Raw genomic sequence first — 23743 nt, 5'->3', positions numbered from 1 at the left:
TCTCTCTCTCTCTCTCTCCCCTCCCCTTGTTGTGACAGAGCACACCTGCTTGATCTTGGCTGCATGCGCTCCGAGTCCAATTACCCCATAGGCCCTCTCAGCCACTTCACAGTCTCATCCCCCTGCTCGACTGGATTTTGGGAGTCAAGCTCATCTCAACCACTCTCTTTGCCTAGCTTCCACTGAGAACAGGTAGGTTAATCTTTTAACTCTGATAAAGGATGAAAATCTGAGAATGAATGAGTGATCTTAGCTCAAGAACAACGACTTGGGCTTGACTGTGAACAGATTTGTTTAGTTTGAGAATAGTTTTGAGATAACTCTTCAGATTTTTGTATCATTTAATGTCTTGCTTACACATATAGGGATGAATTAGGAACATCTCTTTGTCCATTATATAAAACTGACATTATTTGCTGACGATGTTATTTTCTAAACATGTGTCTACATGTGAGGCAAAGTGGGTTTAAGTGTGCCTCCTTTCATACTTAATTTTGCATCTGTGTGCATGTGTGTGTTGTATATATTCCCGATTTGTTGCCAAGCCTTGTTCCCACAGCACTCTTGGCTTTGTGATGAGACTTTAATCATTCCCAGTCCAATCTCCATACAGCTCTGAAAGCAGCGACTAGGGAAGGGGGTGTGGTAGTGCTGTTGATACCAGTACCTCGCTCGTCTGCCAAAAAAGTATTATTTTTTCCCCGTATTTGATCTCCAAAGTATCCACCAGTGAGGACTGTGTGAAGTTCTCTCACTTTACAGTTTTAACTTGCATTTCTAATTTGTTGGTTTTTATGGCAGCTGACCAGAGAAGTGTTTGGCCACTTATTTGTTGACTGTTTAGATGTAACCCATATGTCAGGGGATTATTCAAATGTGTTGTATTTTTACATGGCAATAGAATCAGATTTGCAATGCTTATGGAAGGGTTTAAGAGAGGAAAAGGGAGAAAACTTGGACTTTCTTTCTCCTTAACTTGGTTAATTCTTTTTGTCATTATTTGCTAACGTCAGTGGAAAAGATTCTGATTTGTTGCATTCATTTTTCCCTCTCCCTCTCTCTTTCTCTCTTTGTTTAGCTTTCTTTTTCTCTCTTTTTTTCCTTTCCCTGTGGCGTATTGGCCAGTCTACAAGTAAATGAGTGGAGAAAAAAAGTTGAAACGACAACAATGAGGATTTCTTTGTGTTTATTCAGCCCATCACTGCATGTCAAGATGTTGATTGGAAAGGTTGTTGCTGGTGCTTCTCACACTTTCCATTTCAGTGACTCATTTCAGGCCATTTTAACCCCAATCCCTTATCTGTCTGCTCAGTGAACCTGTTTCCTTTCAGTACATACCTCCTCTGTCCGCCGTGGCATTTGCAACTGTGTTTTCACAGAAGCAGAGCAGCGCCCAAATTGCTAGGGGCAACTTAAAGTGAGAAGAGGAGATGAAAAAGGAGGAGATGAAAAAAACCCTCTACCTGGCAACACACAGCACCATTAATCCTGTAATGGTACAGCTTCCTCTATCAAAGAGGTCTGAAGACTTCCCGGCAAGCCACCACACAACTCTGAGCTAACTCATTACATCCTTTCTTTGCCAGCAGAGAAAAAACTTAATAAGGCTCAGCTGCACTGAATGACACTGAATGGAATGGAGTAAAACTGGGGAAAACTTAGAAACAACACAGAAAGAAAAATGTCACTTAGAATAGAATCGAAGCCAAAAAGAGGCATACACATTGTGCTAAAATACACCCAGAGCAATAAAAGTACTCCTCCAGATCATAGTTTCTTGGGCTAAGCAGCTGTTTAATGTTTGAACCAGAAACCAGAAATACCAGATTTTAAACTAAAAGCTGGACGGCATTTTTTTCCATTTGGAATTCAATTGTTTGGGTCAAAAAAAGGAAAAGAACAATGGAACTTGAATGGACATCAGCCTTGAAGTATTTTCCCCCTGTGTGTGTTGGAATACCAGAAAGTTCCACATGTCAGTCCTTCAGGCCAAAGTTAAGGGGTCAGACAGAGAAAGAAAATACCAAAAGCTATGAGAGAAAGGCTTGGCAAGGAAAGAAGAGAGCACAAAATGGGAGGAGGAGATGGAAAGAGAAGAAAGGTGGAGAAGGTTGGGCAGTTTGTCCACGTCTGTACAGCACAGACGTTTGATAATGGGACTGAGGCTGATGGCAGGTTGACAGCTCTTCACATGGAACAGCTGAAATGTGGTTTAACCACTCACTGGCTTTCTCATACTTTGATTCCAAACACCAGGCAAGGTTTTAAGACCCAAGAAGTTCTTTCAGTTATATTTTTTAGTCTGAAACTTTTAGTTTCTCTATGAAGAAACTACTTTGAATCATAGTGGTGAAAAACCCTTGGGTTTTTCTTGGAGCCTAAAACATCCCATCATGCAGATATACACGGAAGGAAAGACTGATTTGGCTTTACTCATATTAATTTTAGAGAACTCGTTGGCACTGACATTGTTTGTTGGCAGTGCCTGTGCATATTTTCAGATGTTCATGTTCTCCCTCACAAAATCCCCCAAGTATGTATCAGAAATTCGTTGACTGTAACGACCACTGACTTGTTGGGTAACTGCTGAATTAAAAGTTCTCAGTAATTTTACCATAGTCATCAATCAAGCATATGTGTTTGTGCAATCATGTGGGAGGGGGAAACATATTCATTTGCTGATAGGTTAAAGGGGCCACATGTGTTTTAAATGTCCTGTGGCCTTGTAAATACCTTCCAGTGATTCATGGCCTGCAGACACTCTGCTAAGTCAGGAGCAGGCCTGTGGAGAGTTAAGAGGAGAGGAGCGAGGTAGCAGACAAGGGTCGAGAGTGGCAGTTAGCGTCTGCTTTATGGTGATTGGTTCATCATGGTTTGATTTGTTCAAATTAAAGCTCTGTGGTGAATCTGTTTCTGTTCTGCTGTTGCACTTTGGTCGATCGAAAGTGACGAAGCATAGAAGGGAAAATTGCTTTACTCCCTCTTGCAGGCTCCGTTTCCTGTCTGGGATTCATTAGTAATGCTGAGGCCAGTTTTAGGGGAGAGTGGAGGGAGGGAAGGGAGATGAGACAAAAGTTGAAGACAGGAGAACTGACAAGGATGTCACCGCCACAGGAAATGTCAAACCCTTCCCCCCCTTTTTTTCATTAGTAGCCTGGACTGATGAATCCCAGGTTTCAGATACGTAAGAAAATATTGTTGAATGGTAACCTTATCGATTAAAGCTTTTCACAGTTGCCCGAGCTTTTCACATTGCTATACCTAGTTTGATTCTTTGGTCAATGCTTTGAGAAGCCTTTGATGATCACTGGAAGCCCTTTCAAAGTCTTTGGAAGTCATTAAACCATCAGTTGTCTCAGTGCAGTAAAATACGACGATTAAAAATTGCTACTACACCAGTATCTTGATCCAAGTGTGTTTTAAATCTCACTATAAAGCCAAACATATTTCTCAAGTTAGGTTCCAATGAATGGCTATATATCACTTCTGCACATGCTAATCTTTGTTTTACTGATGAGGACATTTTTTGCAGCACTGTTTCTCAAACATGCATTTGTTTTTAAAGTGCAAGTGTTTGCTTCATAGCTCAATAACAGGAAACCTTTTGTCTAGCAGCTTTTGCCAATTAGTTTCTGTCCACTTTTTGTCAACAAAGAATTTCTCATTGTCACCTTCCAAGCTGGCATACAGCCACACCATCAACAATATTCGTCATGTTCCTCGAATAAAGCCACTCTGACCTGAAAGATCAAGCAGGGAGGTTTGGAAGATGGTTTAATGCGGTTACTATTTGTTCACACTTTCATGTGCGTTTAATTTGAAATGTAATTTAGAGATTTTACAAACATTAAATCACTAAAAAAATATATTAAAGTTGGGTTTTTTTGTTTTTATTTTTAATAGAAATAAAAGATGTTTTCTGCATTTTAGGAACAAAATGATAAAATTTTCTAGTGTTATGTTTGTATCTCCAGCTTGGTGGTGTCCTCTGTAAAACTGGAAGTGATAAAGTGAATCACATTTATCCTGTAACAGAAAGTTGTATCTTCTTAGAGGGAATTAGAAATGCACACACTGGTGTGATCTGGGGTTTTGCAGGGTCAAGTCATGTTCCTGCATGCTGTTCAGGGCTGACAGCCCTTCGGGTTGTTTGAGAAGCCATATTTCAGATTTGCAGGCCAATCCTTCGGGGCCTGTAGATGCATCTGAGCAGACTGGTAATTAAGGAAGCAATGCCTGGGGTGCAGCAGGTTGAATTTTAACTTTTTCATTGTGTCTGTGGGTTTTTAGAGTAAACATTAAAGCTTACAGAAAGACTTTGGGTGACCAAAATTTTTAGTTACTAGTTACTAGTTTATAAATTTCTACACCTCTTGACCCAAAAACGCCTAACTTAATAATGCTAATACCACTTAAAGTTTATTCTGCAGCTATGATTCCAATTTCTTAGTTAACGTCCCAAAGAACAATCTCTGTCTGAAAAGCTTTTAGTTTTATTTTTCTTGGGTTTGTTTCAAATAATTTTACTCTCATCATCAGCAACTCCTAAATCTTAATATAACTCATGAAGTAGTAAGCAGTAAGCTTTGTGTTTGCAGTATTGCTGCAGCAGTTAAAGGCTAACAGAGCTCAGTTTGAGATTGCTCTCATCTCGTTCTTCCTTTTGCATGTCTGGCTTCCATTAAAAGATGCTGAAGTGTTTATGGACACCGTCTGACAGATTGATGGCAGGGAAACTGAAATTCTGCACCAGTGAACATGTTCATGTATATCTAGTTGTGTGTTTTTGGCCAGAGGTCAAAGCAGACAGATAAGGTTCAGTAGTCCTTGGTTATGTGTACCCATTTCTGTTCTGTTCTGTTAAATAAACCTGGTTTTGCTGATTAATTTGAGTTTTCAGCCTCTGAAATGTGCCAGATGTAAGGAGTTTATAATATCAGTAGTTCACTGAAAAGATTGGCAAAGTGGCTTGAAATAGTTAAACTATAATGCTTTAGCAAATGAATTATCATGCAAAACAGGTCCATCCAATTTGACATAGATACTTTGTTATAGATACTGTGTCAACAGCACAACATGATGTTGGTTATAGTTATTTTGGTACCATATGATCTGGCATCCACTGGCTCATAATACTCATAATACTGGCCTACGAGTGCCTTACATCCCAAAATCCAACAAAATTAAAGAACACTGCATTCAGTTTCGTAGATGAGGTTTTTATTGGATTGAATTTTCTGCTTTGATTAGATATGAGAGCCTAACACAGCCAAGATTACGCAGCCCTTGGAAGACTGGAACAACTTGTCCTCTGGATCAGATGTTTGCTGAGACCAGAGCTTTTTCATTCAACACATTCAAGTAAAACAAATGCAACATGTTTTTAAAGCACAGAAAGTTGAATCTGGACATTAAACACATGATCATGTGACACAATTCCAGTTTCTAATTTCCAACCTATAGAATCAGCTGCTTTGTTTTGGGGGGGGGGGGGGGGGGGGGGGGTTCTGGTTTTTGCACTTCATAGCAAAACAAGGAAAGTTAAGAGGCAGAAACGAACCTATCGAACTTGATTCCCCTCTGAATGGATGTGATTTCAAGCTTGGTCACACTGTATGCAAGCACTGTAACCGCTGGACTGAAGCTGTACAGTGTGTCAAATCGGTGGCTGTTTTGTGGACAGAGACTATAATTACTGCTCATGTTGAGAGTCACTTTGAGCCGTGATCCCCATGACCCGACACAACCTTAACCAGGATTTGCACTACGTCAGCACTCACTGTCACTCCCATTCTCTTAAAAGCTTACAAAATAGTTTAAGCAACAAATCTAGTATTTTCATTGTGACATGCCTAATAATAGAATAGAAAAAGTACTACAGTACAAAAAACAACACAGGTACCTGTGTTAACACACATTAAAACAAACTTTTTGTTTCATCCACACTTGAGAAGACCTTAACATGAACCCAGTCACACAAAAAAAACCCCAATAAAATAAACATATGGGCCACTAACATCCTATGTGTGCTCAGAGGCCATATAAGCAACCTCGGAGTCACTTTTAACCCTGGCCAGCTGATGGTTTTTGTTAAGTTTCATCATCCTGGTCATGATGCTCAGGTCAAGGTCGGCTGCAGACCAGCAGCTCCAAAATTGTTTGTTAGCAGCTGTGGCTCAAAAGCGCCCTTCAATTATTGTGGCACCACGAGGGAAGGAGGAACGTTTGGCTTTAAGGTTGACAAGCAGATTGCTGGGTCTTTGAGACTCTGCATGTGTGTGTGTGTGTGTGTGTGTGTGTGTGTGTGTGTGTGTGTGTGTGTGTGTGTGGTTATCTTTAGAAATAGAAAAAAAAGGAAGTAGGATTCTCCCAGCGACTCCACTTGTACTGTAGATATAGACCCATACAGAAGATGAAGTGTTCGACAAGCAAACGATCATTAAATATGATATACAGCTGCAGCCATGAAATTTCTTGTCATGCATCTTCTTTGAATTACTGTAAAAACGCAAGCAGCTGTTAGCTAAAATGGTTATTAAAAAAAAGAAACGGGTGCAAAAACTATGAAACACGCTTAATGAAAAGGTAAAAATTAATGGAAAATGAGCCTGTAGAGGTAATCCAGGACTTCTTTGATGCTACATACTGGAACCAGAGTACTTGGTTCACCTCATGGACAGGACATTAACAGTTTTGCTGGCAGAATCACAGAACACATAAAATTTTGTGACCACACTATCTCCCCAAAAAGGATTTCATGTTGATTTATAAGATAAGATAAGATAAGATAACCTTTATTAGTCCCACACGTGGGAAATTTGTTTTGTCACAGCAGGAGTGGACAGTGCAAAAGTTATGAGGCAAAAATTAGAATACAATAAGAATAAATACAGTACACAACTGTACAGAATAGAATAAAATAAAATACTATATACAGTAGAATAAAATAAAATAAATATACAATAAGATAAAAATAGAATACAAATACAAATACTATATACAACTGAGTAAAAATACAACGATGACAGAAAGGATTATTGCACTTAGTATTATTGCATATGTATGGATGTGTGTGCTTGATCAGTTAAAGTCTTTATTATGGAGTCTGACAGCAGTGGGGAGGAAAGACCTGCGAAATCTCTCCGTCCCACACCGTGGGTGCCGCAGTCTCCCACTGAAGGAGCTGCTCAGTGCTGTCACAGTCTGCTGCATGGGGTGGGAGATGTTGTCCATCAGGGATGACAGCTTAGCCGCCGTTCTCCTGTCACTCACCACCTCCACTGGGTCCAGAGGGCATCCTAGAACAGAGCTGGCCCTTCGGATCACCCTGTTCAGTCTCTTCCTGTCCCCAGCAGAGATGCTGCCGCCCCAGCAGACCACGCCATAAAAGATAGCAGAAGCCACAACAGAGTCATAGAAGGTCTTCAGGAGTGGGCCCTCCACTCCAAACGACCTGAGTCTCCGCAGCAGGTACAGCCTGCTCTGCCCTTTCCTGTAGAGGGCGTCTGAGTTATGAGTCCAGTCCAGTCTATTGTTCAGATGAACACCAAGGTACCTGTAGCTGTCCACAGCCTCAATGTCCATACCTTGGATGTTCAGTGGTTGCAGTGGAGAATGCTTGTGCCTGCGGAAGTCTACCACCAGTTCCTTGGTTTTACTGGCGTTGATCTGGAGGTAGTTCAGCTGGCACCAGTCCACAAAGTCTTGGGTCAGACCTCTGTACTCCTTGTCGTCCCCATCAGTGATGAGGCCGACTATTGCAGAGTCATCAGAGAACTTCTGCAGGAAGCACTGGGTGGAATTGTGGGAGAAGTCTGCAGTGTAGATGGTGAAGAGGAACGGAGCCAGAACCGTTCCCTGTGGGGCCCCCGTACTGCAGACGACCCTGTCCGACACACAGCCCTGAGTCCTCACATACTGTGGTCGGTCGGTGAGGTAGTCCAGGATCCAGGTAGTGAGGTGATGGTCCACTCCAGAGTTCACCAGCTTGTCCTTTAGAACCGAGGGAAGAATAGTGTTGAAGGCACTGGAGAAATCAAAGAACATGATTCTCACAGTGCTTCCAGCGGTCTCCAGGTGAGCGAGGGAACGATGTAGGAGGTGAATGACGGCATCATCCGCTCCAATGCCAGGCTGGTAGGCAAACTGAAGTGGGTCCAGTGATGAGCTTATTAGGCGCCGAAGCTGAGCCAGGACCAACCGCTCCAGGGTCTTCATCAGGTGGGATGTCAGAGCCACCGGCCTGTAGCTGTTGAGGTCCTTGGGGCGTGAAGTCTTTGGCACTGGTACAACACAGGAGGTTTTCCAGAGCTGTGGGACTCTTCCCAACCTCAGGCTCAGGTTGAAGAGGTGCTCCATCACCCCACACAGTTGGTCCGTGCAGGACCTGACGACCCTCGAGCTGATGCCATCTGGACCCGCTGCCTTCTTGCCATTAATCCTCCTCAGTTCCCTCCTAACCTGGGTGGTTGAGAGAGACAGGCTGGAGCCTTGTGTTGAGTGTGTATTGGATGCTGCAGTTGGGGGTGGGGGGGAGTGAGCAGGGTGAATAGAGGAGGTGTGAAGTGTCTGAGGTGGAACAGCAGCAGTGGGGGTGGGTGAGTCTGCAGCCGATGTTGCAGACTGCCTCATGGCTGAATCAAATCTGTTGAAGAAATGATTCAGTTCATTTGCCCATCTCACATCTTTATGAACAATCCTTTGGTCATTGAAAGAAATGCCTAATGAAAAGATGAAGTCTTCATGTCTAGGGATAGGGTGGAGCTGAAGGTTAAGTTGAAAATGTAAGAGCTCATAGAGGAGGAAATTCAGAAACTCTGCCAAAGCACAACAGACAGCCGACCAGTGGGCAGGCTGGAGAAAGCAAATGTCTTGGCCCACTTGATGCTGCTCATGAAAACATCTCTTGACCCTCTGTAGTTTGCATATAGACCAAATCTGGGAATGGAGCATGCAGACATCTGCAGTATGTGCTGCAGAAAGCATACTCCCATCTAGATAGCAACAGGATCACCTTCTTTGATTTTCCAAGTGAATTTATCATGAGAAGATACAGGAAATGTCAGTAGACTATCTCAGCGGTCCCCAACCTTTTTTGCGCCACGGATCGGTTTATGCCCGACATTATTTTCACGGACCGGCCTTTAAGGTGTCGCGGATAAATACAACAAAATAAAACTAGTACCGGTACCGAAAAAAAGAAGATTTATTCATAACACACGTGAAAAGACCCAGGAAAACCGAGTTAACGATAAGAACGATAACAAAATAACGCTGAAAACCAATACAAACCCTGAAAAAAATACATTTCACACCTGAGCCTCAACTCTCGCGGCCCGGTACCAAACGACTCATGGACCGGTACCGATCCGAGGCCCGGGGGTTGGGGACCGCTGGACTATCTGACAGCCAGGACTCGGTGTGAGTTTGGGTAGTGCTCTGTATGAATTGGTGATACAGTATGAAAGAGACTATATTGTCTCCTGTTCCTGTTCACCTTATACACCTCATAATTTCAGCAAAGTTTGCAATACAACCTACAGAAATACTGACAATTCTGCAGTGGTTTGCTGTATTGGTGATACAGGAGGAGAAGCATGGAGCACTACTGGATGTTTTTTCTAGAGTGGACTGGGAGGTATCATCGTGTGAATATGAAAGGCTACGTGGGCCATGGTTATGCTGGGATAGGATATTGATGTGGTGTAGGTGTAAAAGTACCCAGGGATCCACATGGATTACACAAAGGCTCTATGTAAGAAGGGGATAAGTGGATGATTTTCTCTTACAGACTGAAACTTAGGTGCCAAAAGGACAGATAAAGGAAATCTTTCATTTCATTTCATTTGTATTGTATATCTCATTCTATAAATGTTTAAATGTTAAGCCTTCTCTAGTTCCAGCAGTAACAGTAGAAATGCAGACTTGACCATGGTCACAATAAGGCTGACACGTGGATTGTAACAATGTAAAAAAAAAAAATTTTAAAATATGAAAATGAAAATATATTATTTTATATGATTGTTATTTTTAACAGTATCTGTAAGGGAACCCTCAGTCGGATGACCCTCACTAATCTCTCTAAACTAAAGGTGTTTTTACTTCTACATTTCTTATTCTTTTTCTTATAAACTGAATTCTTTTGTCTGCTTTTGACTTATTGCAGCATTCAACAGCATCCAATTCAACAGAATTTGGTATTTTCTAAACTTATTTTCTAAACTAAAAGACTATATTCAAAGTGTATCCACCCAAAACCTTCTGTGTCATTTCAGGCTCCCTACTATCAGCACCATGAGGTCTGCCTGTCTCTCTCTGCTCCTGGTCACCGCCTGCTGGGCTCTGCCCTTTCGCCAGTCTGGCTTCTTAGACTTCATGATGGATGAGGGGTCAGGGGACCCTGTTACTCAGTCCCCATTGCCCCCCGTGATTGGAGGCCCTAAATGCCCCTTCAGATGCCAGTGCCACTTGCGTGTGATCCAGTGCTCTGACCTTGGTAAGGCAATACACTTCCCAGTGGTGGTTTATATGGTTGTGTAGACTTGTTTTCTAGCACTGATTAAACAATATGAGAATTATCCATGGTTAAAGTCCAAAATCTTTCAGTATATATAGACAAACAGAACTCCATCACCTGTAAAGATATGCTTTGCATGTTTCTTTTGGGTTTGCTTGAGCACAGCTAACATCTATTTTAAGGCCTAATTCCTAAACATTTGTGAGAAGAAATGTTTTCTTCATTCAGTCCTTCATGTGCAGTCCTGTTCTAGAATCAAAATGCCTGAGCTTGTTCCACTGTACCATTAATGGCATTACATTTTTTAACTCTTTTCCTCCTCAGACACCTACTAGGGGTAACCATAGCTTCTCTTTTCTGTCATATTTCAGGCCTGCTTCCTAAAAAAAGATTGGGTGTGCATCAGGTAGTGATGGTTATTTCTCCCTGTACAGTTCACTAGTGCCACCCTATTAGTTGCCAAACCACATCTTAATTTATATATAGAGGTGTGAAAACTCATCATTAAGGGTACTGGAGAGATCACCAAATGTTCTTTATGGGGGAAGGAGTTAAGAGCCTGAAAGAAGTCACTTGCTTTCCTCGCTCCACCCAAACCCAAAGGGTCATTGGAAGGGTGTATTGTGTTACTCATTCTTGCACAGTCCTCCAGAGAACTTGTTTTGATACATTAACTGCTTCCAGATGCTGCAAGTCTTATTTCATTTCTTGTAACAACAAGATTATCTTCTTTTTCTGGATAACAGCTTTTCTTTAATCGCAGCAGCGATTAAAGGTTAACCTGGACTTCATAAATATATTCTAGTACCGTAAATTAACCAAAAAGTGCTTCTATAAGTTTACATGGTTTATTTACCAAGGTTAGAACTACTATTAGTTGGGTTTTTCATTCATCACACTCACAACAATTTACTCAATAGTCATCTTCTTTGTTTGGACCTCATCTGCCATGTTTGTCTAATCTCATGTATGGTATACACAAAAGGTTCAGTCATCTTTCAGAATCCAACACACAAAAGTCCCTGACCTCATTTATATTTGGTTATTATGTAAAAGTGCTTGACTAGGCAGTTCGGTTTGACAATTCTTTGGCCCTGTTTTTGTTTGGAAAGTATGAGCTTCAAGAAGGAGCAGGACAGGGAGGAGTGTCACTAATGGAGGATACTAGGATGAGGAGTAGACAGACATCGCATAAACAAACAAAAGATGTTTCAGATTCTGGAAAAGAAGCATAAGGAGACAGGCAAACAAATACGAGCAGGCGACTCAAACGGTTAAGGGACAGACAGGCAGTCACAAACACAGACGGTCAGAGAGACCAGTTCCATTATGTCATTACTCCAAGAGGGGCCGTGAGCAGCAGCACTTTCCCCAAAGATGCAACTCTATTCTCCACTCTTGCATCAGCACTATTTTCCAGATCCCCCATCTGCTCCGCAGATCTGCTGGCACATCCACAATAGACATTCAAATGCTCAGATACACACACACACACACACAGGAATAAACATTGCATGTGTTTGGACACACACAAGTCTGGCCATAAAATGTCTGAAAGAACTCAGAGATTTGGATTTTTCTCAGTGAGGCTGATTGCTGCTGGCACGATGACAGTTAAAACATTCAGGGGGAAAACCGGTGTAAGGGTCAAAAGTTGCGATTATATCTGTAAGAAAGAGGTTTTGCTGACAGGCTGCAGAACAGCTTTTCTTTTTCCATTACAAGTAATAAAATGGCGCAATCCCCCATTAAACCTGTAAAGCTAATTGTCTTTTAAAAATATATGACGGTATAAAGTGAGCAACCTGGGCATCACACCCTTCTGAACAACCCAAAAAAGTCCCAAACTTCCCAAGAGCCATTTGGTTCTGTGACAACTCATCCTTCCCAGACACAGTTCCAGAAAACGACAGGAAATTTCATAAATAGTGTCATTAATTCTTTGTAAGGCTCCAAATTAGTCCAGTCTACTCCAAAGCAATCATGCACTTGAGATTGTAATCACTCTGATATAAAACTGAGTGATTAGTGAAGTGAGGACAAAACTCGAAGCCCAGTTTTTTCTTGCTCATTTCCCGATTGCTAACAGATGAAAAACAAGAAGTGAAACATTCAGTTAATTTATGCTGTAATTTTAAACATTTTTTAACATTAGACTTTTGCTATTGTGTAATGAGGCGTTTTTCTTTCAAGCTTTGCTTTCGCAGTACATTTGACAGCTTGGCTACAGTTCATTAACCACATGAGGTTAACTTAAAGTCTCCAGTCACACAGGCTTAGAGAACGATCAGAGACCCTCCGGTAACCACCTGCTTCTAGGGGGAAATGTTTATTCCCAAGCTAGTTGACCAAAACTTCCTTGTTTTGGTCGCTAGCGTATTGGTGCTCTCATAGTATGAATGGAGGTAATAAAGTTGCCTACTGGCCAGCTACTGTCCAAGCTGTAGTGAAACTGTGAAAACTAACCAGAAATGAAGACCGTTTGCCTTCAAAGTTAAACCTGCAACTTTTGAAATGTTTTGGCTGCAGTGCCGAGGCTCAGATTTTATTTTTAAGGCAGCTAGGCAGCGAGTATTTGCAGAACAACATGAAAAACTACAGACAACCACGCCAACTCATTTCACCCACGAGAAAGCCAGCAACCTTCAGGAATCACTACTAACCAGTCCAGGGATACAGATTTGTCCCTAGCAACCAGTGATTGTATCACATACAGGGCAGACAGCTCTCCAACATAGCGTGCATGACATCACATGGAGAACATTAATTAAGCCAAACTTCGTGTCCAGAAAACAACGCATTTGTTGGGCCTTATGGAGTTCATATTCAGGTCATTTATGGCTCAACTACTTTGAATCACATCAGATTGCATGATCATTGCACAACGCCCTTTATCTTGAATGTTTTTGAGTTTCTTGCGAGATTTTTTTCCACACATGAGATGTCAAATCATTATTCACACTCAAATAGAAAACATTCCTTTTTAGCCAAGTTTTAAGTTAAATGTTTTGAAGGGGTGGTTTTTAATTAATTTGACACTCTTATTATAAAAAATGAATCTGCAGATGAAACATGCCGTCATAAAACCATGTATTTTGTTGGATAGTCAGCACCACATGTTCCACCCATTTTTCTTCTAAACCTCCGGTTACATGGAGTACTTATTAAGCTGTATTTGTCACCAGATAGTTGACTGTAAATTGTAATAAATAGTGTCTAGCTGAGGCAGATGACAGATGTTGGAAACTAGGTTAAGGCCATATTTTTCAGCAGTTGTCATTTGCCTGACATATTAATATATATGGCGTATTTTTTGCTTCTATTAGAAACCACAAACACATCCTTTTGAAAGTTTTTCCAGCTGGCTTTCTACAAAATTGTTGCTTTTACAATAGAGGCATCAAAAAATGAGTTTTAGGCCCGTGGAAGCAGAGATGTTTTGACTTTTTAGAAAAGAATAATAAAAGGTGTGTGTGTAAGACTAGAGCTATACAGTGCAGTGATGTAATGATGACCACAAACTGCTGTGTTAATGTGTCATGCACTGCCAAGTTGGAAAAGCTGACAGAAAAACAAACCAGCAGGAAATAATGTTTGGGTGAGCCAAACAGAAGTAGTCACAAGTTATTGAGCCAAAATTTGTCAAGACATACGTATGGAGTGGAGAAACAGAGTGTAACCTTTTTTGTTAAACAGTTTATTCTACGCCTCTTCCTCTCAAATGTAAACTGCCCATTAGGAATCTCGCCGTATGTTTTTTTTGTATCACCACAGAAGCATAAAAATCTCCTAGATGTCTTCATTCAACTTTTTTGAAAACTTGTCTTTCACATCAGATGCCTTTTTTTTAATTTGCTCATGACGTGCCGCGCTAAAGTCCAAGCAAAAGGATCTCATGTGACCTCAGTGTCCAGGTATGCAGTTGCATTAATGCCAAAGGAAATTTGTTTCAAGGTCCATTTCCACCATGTGTGCCTCGCAGCACATCAAATAGTTTTTCTGTCCCTTTGGAATGTCTGTTCTTAAGATCTTAAAGTCAAAGCACCATCCTGTACTGTTAGATATTCCCAAGCCAGTATGCAACAGACATCATGGAGAGGCTTTATTCAGTAACACTGCAAGGCAGACAAACACACAACAGTTATCACATGTGGATTTGTAAGTTTAAAGGACCTAAAAATTAAATGTGTGAAATTGTGAAAAATTTGTTTTTCTTGGCTGTTCAAATTAAAAACAAATCATCAAATCAGCTACACCTGTTTTTGTTTATTGCTTTGAAAAATCGAAATCATCGATTCATCCACACTATCAAAAAAAACTGAGTGATGCTCAAAAAAACATGTTTTTCAGTATCAATCTGATTATTTTTATGGGATGGTTTAAAAATCCACACATGTTAGCTGACAAAAAAAAATCCTCCTTCCCAGGATGAAGACCAGTAACTCAAGACATCACATTCAAACATCTGTGTCCAAACTGTCTTTCCTGCAGCTCATGCTGAGCACACATTGCCTCTGGCAACAGCACAAAGTTCCACAAATACACACTACACATTTTCACACAGTCGGACAAAGGCGGACAGAAACCAGGGAAGAATAGCGGGTAATCGTTTTGTATCCATTTCCTCTTGGGGTCAGAGTGTGGTTAACCTCTCAGCACCTGAACCACCACTGTCACCGCCTTACTTCAAACTCCACCATCCATCATTCCGATGGATTTATTGCACTTGTATGCTGCTGACTGTCATAACCACACATGCAGTTAATCAGGTTCTTATTGAAATCGCCTCCTTTAGGCCTGAAGGCTGTCCCTGAGGATATTCCAGATGACACCACCCTGCTGGACCTGCAGAACAACAAGATCACTGAGATCAAGGAAAATGACTTCAAGAACCTTAAAGGACTACACGTAAGAGATCATTCGCTTTCACAGGGTCGCATGCCCATGAACCATTTGTTATTCCCAACATTATATAATGTCTGAAGTTATGTAACTATAAAACTCACCACAGCTGTCTTTCAACATAAAACTTGATTATCCACACTGGGAAACATCTTGTCCATCCATCCATCCATTCGCTTCCGCTTATCCTTTTCTGGGGCGCTGGAGCCTATCCCAGCTGTCATAGGGCGAGAGGCGGGGTGCACCCTGGACAGGTCGTCAGTCTGTCGCAGGGCTAACACACAGAGACAGACAACCATTCGCACTCACGTTCACTCCCACATTCACACCTATGGGCAATTTGGATTAATCAATTAACCTAACCCCACAAATTGCATGTCTTTGGACGGTGGGAGGAAGCTGGAGTCTTGTATTAAATCAATTTTTTGATGTTGGATAGATCCTCCACCTCCATAAAGCACCACCTCCATTTCCCTATACAAATAGTAAATACCACGACTGCCCCTCTCACAGTCCCCCAGTCCATGGAAAGCATTATCCCTATAGGCCTCACAGCCTTACACCTCTGAACTCTCGTAGCTTTCCTTCTCGCAATAAATGCCTCAGTCTGACAGCCAGAGCTGTTTCCAATGTAATGTAACTGGCCTCACAAGGGGATTGGTCCACATACCACATATTGCTTCATGTCTGCTCCAAGAGAGGGCAACAGCAGGAGTGAGATTCCTCTGAAAATGCATTAGTAATAACACCCACCACCACAACATCTGCTGGGTTCAAAATATCTTTTGTTTTTGTTGCGGTTTTATTCGGAAAGTACGATTTCTTTCACAGTCCTATGGTGCATATAGCCATGAAACTTTCTCAGTGGAAAAACTAGAAGCCACCAAGGTGTAAAGTTTCAAATAAATGTTCAAATTCCATATAAATAAATATCAAACAGTGATCTGGATGTGAAACGCTGCTGCTGTATTTTCTAGACTGAAATGTTGCTGTTAATGCCTTGAACTCATCATTTCATGCATTTTTAATTAACTTTAACACTGTTATAGACACTAGGCAGCAATAAAAACATTTTACAGTCAAGAATATCATATTATTTCCCTTGTATTCCCTCTTACAGGCTCTGATCCTCGTGAACAACAAACTCACTATCATCCACCCCAAGGCCTTCAGCCCTCTGACCAAGCTGCAGCGCCTGTACCTGTCAAAGAACTTGCTAAAGGAAATGCCGGCTAACATGCCAAAGAGCCTGCAGGAGCTTCGCATCCATGAGAATGAGATCACCAAGATTAAAAAGGCCTCTTTCCAGGGCATGTCCCATGTCATCGTCATGGGTATAAAAATTTACTGATATAGTTACCACATTATATTTATACATATTCTTTTGCTCTTCCCTCAAGTAATTACATACAGAGGAATAGCTAGCAGGTCTGATTTACATTTTAAAAGAAGCAAACTTGCTCATGTAAACACACCGAGTATGCAGCTGGTGGCTTGACGGCCTCTGGGAAGGTTGATTTAATGTTTTGTGTGTGACCTGTTAATGTATTCTCTATTGTGTCTTAAAATACAACCCCCACTTCTTTTGCAGAAATGTACAGTTTACAAATCAAATGTGCATATTTGGGCAATGAGCTGTACTGCTGTTTATCCATCTAGATTGTTTTGCTATGAGTTGATCCAAATTTTGGAGATAGTGTCTCCGTTCTTCTGAATATTCTCTGCAGAAGGATCTGTGCTTTTCCCTTGGCTCGGTTCTAATGTTAGCTGATTGCACGCTTGTGCAAATTTCATACATGAAATCGCAAAGTTGTTCAGCATAGTGAAGCCTACAAGCAAGATAAGGCAGAGCCAAATGTAACAAAACTCCCTGCGTTCTCCTAAAATACCAACACATCTTCCCAATTTGATGTGACACTTTCCCAATCATATATGTAGAAAATGATGAGCTTACAGTTTTTATAGCTTAGAATTTGGTGTTTAGGTTCAATTATCAATTCTTCTGCTGTAATAATAACAATATCAAACTTAAGTTGTTTGATTAAAATGTACTGGAACACTAAAAGGCAGGAGTTGTTTATCTTCACTATATTTGCAAGATTAAAGAGGTTTTCACTACTGAAATCTCCAAATCTGGGCAACTAACAACAAAACTTGCTGTGAATTGTCCCATTATTTTCCTCCTCACTTTGATAACTCATATCTAACTCTTAAAATTCCCTGTCCCACAAATAAAGTATCATTGTGTCACTGATTAAACTAAAGCCAGCGTGTGGATTCAATCAGCTGAAATACAGTGAAAGTGGTATGAGAATGATGCTCCGTCTGTGACAAACCAGGAAATCTGGCATGGAGAAAGATGACTGTGCAAACAGAATTATTTCATTAGTCAGCCCTCGTTGTTCCCGTAACACATCCAGGGAGGAACTAATTTGGGATCCATTTCTCTTTTTTCGTCATGTGTCCTCAATTCCATCTTTTTTTTCAGAGCTTGGATCCAATCCTCTGAAAACTGCAGGAATTGAGGCCGGTGCTTTTGCTGACCTGAAAAGGGTGTCTTACATTCGCATTGCAGACACTAACATCACAGAGGTCCCCAAAGGTATTGTTCTCATCTATTACCACAAATAACTCCTAAAAGAAGATTTGTGCATGCGACTGGATTTTAGTTTACAGTGAAACACTTGGTTTAGTGTAAAAAGAAAAGAAAGAAGGAATACTGCATATTCCTAGACTAGAAATATCCTCTTCTTGCTTTTTTTCCCTCACAGAAGATTGAAGAAGTCATAGAAGTTGCTACCTCTTAATACCACTTGGTTTTTGATGTGGATCTATTGTCTTGTGGGTTCGCAGGTCTGCCCAGCTCTCTCTCTGAGCTTCACCTGGACGGAAACAAAATCACCAAGCTGACAGCTGACAGGCTCAAAGGCCTAAATAACCTGGCAAAGTAATATGCATATGTTTATCATTTTAAACTGTGATTTCCTTTGCATTTTGAGCTTTAAAGTGAGTGCAGGTGGGACCACTTCAATGCAGTATTAACCACTTGCAACTACATGGCCGTGAGTAGTTGTAGTAGTTGTAGATTTAATGCTTTATGCTTAGAAAAAAGGAGAAAAACTTGACTATCCAGAGTCCGGAATTTAAAAAAAAAATGCAGATGCCCAAATGGATTTAAGAGTAGAGCACTGGCACATATTTACGTGTAAGAGGGAAAAAGTTTATTATGGGGTTTGTAATTGAATGATAATTAAGCTGAGGGTGCCTGCAGTCGCTTGCAGACAGGCTGGAGTGCAGTCAGAAGGGAGCCGAGTAAGTGGGGCACTCACTCTCCTATGGTTTGGAGTTGGTTGAGTTTTGCAGAGCTAGGTTTTTCTGCAGTACATAAAGAAGAACAGTCTGGGGAGGTTCACTGGAGACTGAAGTAAGCCTCTTAAGACACGCACTTTTTTCCATTAATCCTAGGTCATCTGAATTTGTCAGCTTCAGCTCTGAATGTGCACATTTTGTCACATTTCTCTGCAGTCACTTTTGCATCATTGCTGCTCCCTTTAGGCAGCTTTTTTCTGATTGGTTGCCACTCAAAAAGGTTTGGACAGCTGGTGGGCGTGGCTCCTATGAGTGCAGCTCTATTCCTGACATGAGTACTACATCAAGAATATCTGCTATCCCTGATATCATACAGAGCTACCAGACATTTGTACAGCAGGCTGAAGTCTAAGCTTGTGGCTCATAATTTATGATAATGTACCTTTCTGAATGAGTTACCTTTTCGAATTGTGTTTCCACTCTTTGGTTTGGCTTGTTGACCTGGAAAACTAGCTGCAGTGTTACTGTTTAAGCAATTTTCTGTCTGGAAAACCCTAAAGCCTAAACAGTGGTTTCTGGATAATCAAAATAAATGGTTTGCTCATAAATTTGACTAGAACGTGTTTATAAGATCACTGCTCAGATTATGCCAGGGATGGCATACCAAACCAGAACAAAGAACACTTTGATGCAGAAGTTGAGGGAAGAGGAGCATAAGATGCTTTTTGTTTTCCATTCTCTCATAATGAAGTAATTGAGTGGGAGATTCTGGGCTCTGCAGCAGGTGTGGATATTTTCCTGCATGCGCATTTCCTCTGGTAAATCTCTCTCACTTCCTTTCAGCTCATTTTATTAGCTATTGAGGACTTTGGAGTGAATGTCACTGGCTTAGTTTGCAATGTACTACTTTTTTCTACTTCCTGATTTTTCTTGCAGGCTGGGTCTGAGCTACAATCAGATCAGCTCTGTGGAAAACGGCACATTGGCTAACGCACCCCACCTGCGAGAGCTGCACCTTGACAACAATGCTCTGACCAGCGTGCCTCCTGGCCTGCCCGACCATAAGTACATCCAGGTACATACTCATCTGATTAACGTTAGGATTATGGCACTTTTCCAGTTTTCAATACACATCTTAATCAAAGGAAGGTTGTTATTGCAACCACTTATTTCCAGCACTGTAGTTATGTTTCTCATTCTCTTATGGTTTGATCACACACAGCTCCTTTTCTCTGATGTAAACCATGCTGAAAAAGTTTACTTTGCTGCGTTTTTTCATTTGGGTTGTTTAGGTTAACAATGCTCGATTACAAGTCAGCCAAGGCTTTCATAACTCAAGTCATATGGATTCATTTTTTGTTTGTTTATTGACTGTTGGTAGCTTACACTGATACAATCTGATCTGGAAAGTAGGGGGAAAGTAGACGGGCCATTTAACGTTTAGTTTGGCACTTTGATATCTCAAATGTGGAACTACTGCTTCAATCTTATCTCAGAAGGCTCCTTCATTTAAGGTAATTCCCTGAATTTCTCAATAGATCAAAACGTATTAGATTACAAACTACCTTTTTCTGTGAATGTTGTCAAGAGCAAACATCCCAGACTTTTGGAAGAAATGAACCAGGTTGTTGATATAACTTTCAAAATTTGCAAACTATGCACAGTCTGCACAAATCCTTTACTTCCAGCACAGATTGGGACACTTCCATTCTCTGAGTCAAAAAGGATATTGTGTGATTCATCTGCAATTCCTGTTCCCAGACATCCCACGCAAGTCTGTGGAAAGCCCAAAGTGGCATGGCAATAATTAAATGACGATCAGATACAGTATGAGAAGGAGAAACTTGCAGAGGCAGCAGCAACTGTAAGCATGCTGGAGCACATTAAATAGCACACCCTCTATGAGATTTACCAATAGAATGAGCAGAAATGTATCAGCCGATGTGGACGGATAGAAGTTGCATAACAGAAGGTTTTATTGCAACTGTAAGAATATCTACACTGCGATATTTAGGGTGTTTTTTTACATTAAAAAAAAACAAAGAAAGGTGGACAACAATATTGTTTTTAGTGAAACCAGATGTTTAGAAAAGGTGCCACATACAAAGAAATTATTTATAGAAGTCTCTTTCATGCTTTTTGTTCTGTCTTTTGACTTTTCCATCGTATATGATGACATATTTAGCAGGGTGACTCTGAAGTCTGTAATTAACATTATAATGTTATGCCACTTTCCCGCCTTTGCTCCTAGAGCCTAGCAGCTTTGTCATTTTCCTGAGTTCTCCATATTTTTTACACACCACTTGATTAGCATGTATGCAGTCCTTTTCTCCACTGTTTTTAGTTAAACATTCTGAAGAGAGGAGGGAAAAAAGCCTAGCTTGGTTGTTGCTATCATTCATTTTGAGACATATTATTTTCCTCTTAATCTGCTTTATTCTGGAAAAGCCAAATTATTGCCATGCACGTTCGGTGACCGAATGTTGTTATTATTTTAATCCCTGCTCTAGGTGGTCTACCTTCATGCCAACAAGATTGCTGCTGTGGGAACAGAGGACTTCTGTCCTCCCGGCTTCAACACCAAGAAGGCCATGTACTCTGGCATCAGCCTGTTCAGCAACCCCGTGCCTTACTGGGAAGTTCAGCCAGTCACCTTCCGCTGTGTCTTTGACCGCTCCGCTATCCAGCTCGGCAACTACAGGAAGAAGTAGAGCGTCCTACATGCCACTGCAAGGAAGTGTGTGTTTGTAAATGAGTGTGTGAGAGTTTTGTATGTGTGAGTGTTTGACAACAGCCCCACAACACTGACTCCCTACCAACACTGCCTTTCCACAAATGATGATACAGTTAATTCGCATACTCATTTCAAAACTCTGTGGACCTCAAACACAACGTATCAGATTCAATATTCAGCTTCAAGGTTTGTGCAACGATAGTACCCACAGCTTACTGCAACTACTAGCACACTACAGTGACGCTTTCGTGCACAGGGCACATCATTCACGGGACCAGTTACGCAAGCATTAATATTGCATATATGTTCACATAAGTGCTGTAACATATTAATGTGTATAATATGTGCAATTTATTCAGTGGACAACAAATTAAAAGATGAACCCAAACCAAAAAAAAACCCCAACAACAACAAAAAAATCTCACTCAGTGGAAATCTCAATTTAATCGCCTTTTAGACCTGTAGCATTGTATGAATTAGCTGGCCTGTAGAGCAGGCAGCAATGGGTTAACTTGTGTTTTACCCTTTAACAACCGGTATACTAGAATGTAGTAGATATTGCCTGTGTACTAGGAATAGACTTCAAAGTGTAATATTACCAAGCTGCATTTCAAGAACACAGAGTGTCTATTTGAATTGTTCTCAATCCAAGTAGAGATAAAAGCAGCAGTGATTTCATTTGCTTTGTGATATCTTGTGCTTCCTTCCATGTTGTTTTAGCTCTGGATCTTTTTATATATTTTCTCCATCACATTCCATCTCCTGTTGTGTTCCAAGTGTGTGCTTCCCATAAAACAAGGTGAAAATAGCTTGTTAAATGTAGAATAAATCATATATGTTTTAAACAGAAGCCATGCCCAAAGATTTATATGCATGCTCTTAATTTTTCCTTTCAACTTGAACCTGATGCTTTCTTTATTGTCGTGTTAATGCGTGTATGTATCTACTTCATGTTTACCTTCCCTTTATTTTTATTTTTTATTCTTTTTGTTGGAAGTTGGAGGGTCTATGTAGACTGACATGCCAGCAGCAACCATATTGGTGTGAATGTTGTATGTATAGATGCTGTATATAAATGCTGTATAAAAACCTCTCATTGCTTAAATGCATAAGCACTTACCATAGCTCAGACTTAATATATCAGCAACAAACGTGTTCCTCTTTTTTTCGGAGCAGGGGCTCCAGCTAAGTTGTCATGAACAAAATAAAAATACTAGTGGAAACAGTAGCAGTTTTTAATGGTTACAATGACCAGAATTAGCATTATTATCTTTGGTGTGAATGGAGAGTTAGCTCCAAGGTCACTGGATAGCACAAATGATCAAGCGAACGTACTAAACATGAGAAATCTTCACTTATATGGAACATAAATTCACATCAAATTCGAATGCTAACAGGAGGCATGTCATTGAGAGAGAACCTTGGCAAAGACTGGAAATATGCAATGAAAGCGCGATGAGTTATCAAATGAAAAACACATGCACCCAAACACTAAAAATTTCAATTTCATTATTTCAGCTGACTGCATTTCAGAATAAAACCAGACTAATAAGCGATCTAGGTTTGACTATGTTTCACTTTCGATTATTTAAAAGTCATCGATTGCTTTCACTTTTATCGCAGCCTTTATCTGCTCGCGCTAAACATCAATGCTTTCTTGCCATCTGGCAACAGTAAGTGAGTCACACCATCAAAACTGTACTTCTCTACAGTTTTAATTATTTTAATTATAGTATACAGGCCTGCAAGAGCTCAACATATCATGACAGAATCAGGTGGGTTTTAGTGACTTATTACATCAAATTAAAACAGCGCTTTTCATTAAAACAGTGATTTTGAGCTGTTATGTATACTGTGTTACTCACTGGTACAATATATTACCAGTGGGGTATGTAAGAGGTGTTTTAGTGTGTTTTCTACATTTACTTATGCTGTGTATGGTTCCGGGGGTTGAAGACATTCCCAACAAGACACTTTGAGCAGATCATCAGTCGACTGTTACACTGTTTATATTTACATGTATGCTGCAAATGTTGCGTCCAGAGTGCACCCAGCCTCTTGCCCTATTACAGCAGGAATAGGTTAAAAATCCAAACTGCAAATACTACACAGTGCAATCACCATAAAGTCTCCTGTGCGGTGTGTTTGATTCTTCAGAGGAAACCAGAGCTCAGACACAAACACATCACGTACACTTCACACAGGTTACCAGGTTTGATAACAGAGCTCTATAATCACCATCACACAACATCCAGATCCCAAGGTGAGTGAAAACACTGTGG

General features: G+C 40.7%; 1 protein-coding gene across 1 annotated transcript; it reads left to right on the top strand.

Moving 5' to 3' along the window:
• dcn (decorin) lies at positions 1 to 22689 on the top strand. The gene is made up of 8 exons (XM_086268845.1): positions 1 to 192; positions 10275 to 10495; positions 15312 to 15424; positions 16539 to 16752; positions 17907 to 18020; positions 18272 to 18365; positions 19664 to 19802; positions 21238 to 22689. The coding sequence occupies exons 2-8, from the start codon at positions 10294 to 10296 to the stop codon at positions 21436 to 21438; spliced, it is 1077 nt and encodes a 358-aa protein (XP_086124971.1). The 5' UTR covers positions 1 to 192; positions 10275 to 10293; the 3' UTR covers positions 21439 to 22689.
• The last annotated feature ends 1054 nt before the right edge of the window (positions 22690 to 23743 follow it).

This window comes from Aulonocara sp. 'chitande type north' Nkhata Bay, linkage group LG17 (assembly GCF_057382095.1).
Source record: "Aulonocara sp. 'chitande type north' Nkhata Bay isolate Kocher_YH1m ecotype deep benthic linkage group LG17, A_spYH_male_GT1.1, whole genome shotgun sequence".
Taxonomy (NCBI): domain Eukaryota; kingdom Metazoa; phylum Chordata; class Actinopteri; order Cichliformes; family Cichlidae; genus Aulonocara; species Aulonocara sp. 'chitande type north' Nkhata Bay.
This window is presented reverse-complemented; position numbering and strand designations above follow the sequence as displayed.

Coding starts and splice junctions, on each gene's coding strand:
- dcn (XM_086268845.1), top strand. CDS start 10,294: ATGAGGTCTGCCTGTCTCTCTCTGCTCCTGGTCACCGCCTGCTGGGCT. Junction 15,425..16,538: donor AGAACCTTAAAGGACTACAC/GTAAGAGATCAT, acceptor TCCCTCTTACAG/GCTCTGATCCTCGTGAACAA. Junction 18,366..19,663: donor GGCCTAAATAACCTGGCAAA/GTAATATGCATA, acceptor TTTTTCTTGCAG/GCTGGGTCTGAGCTACAATC.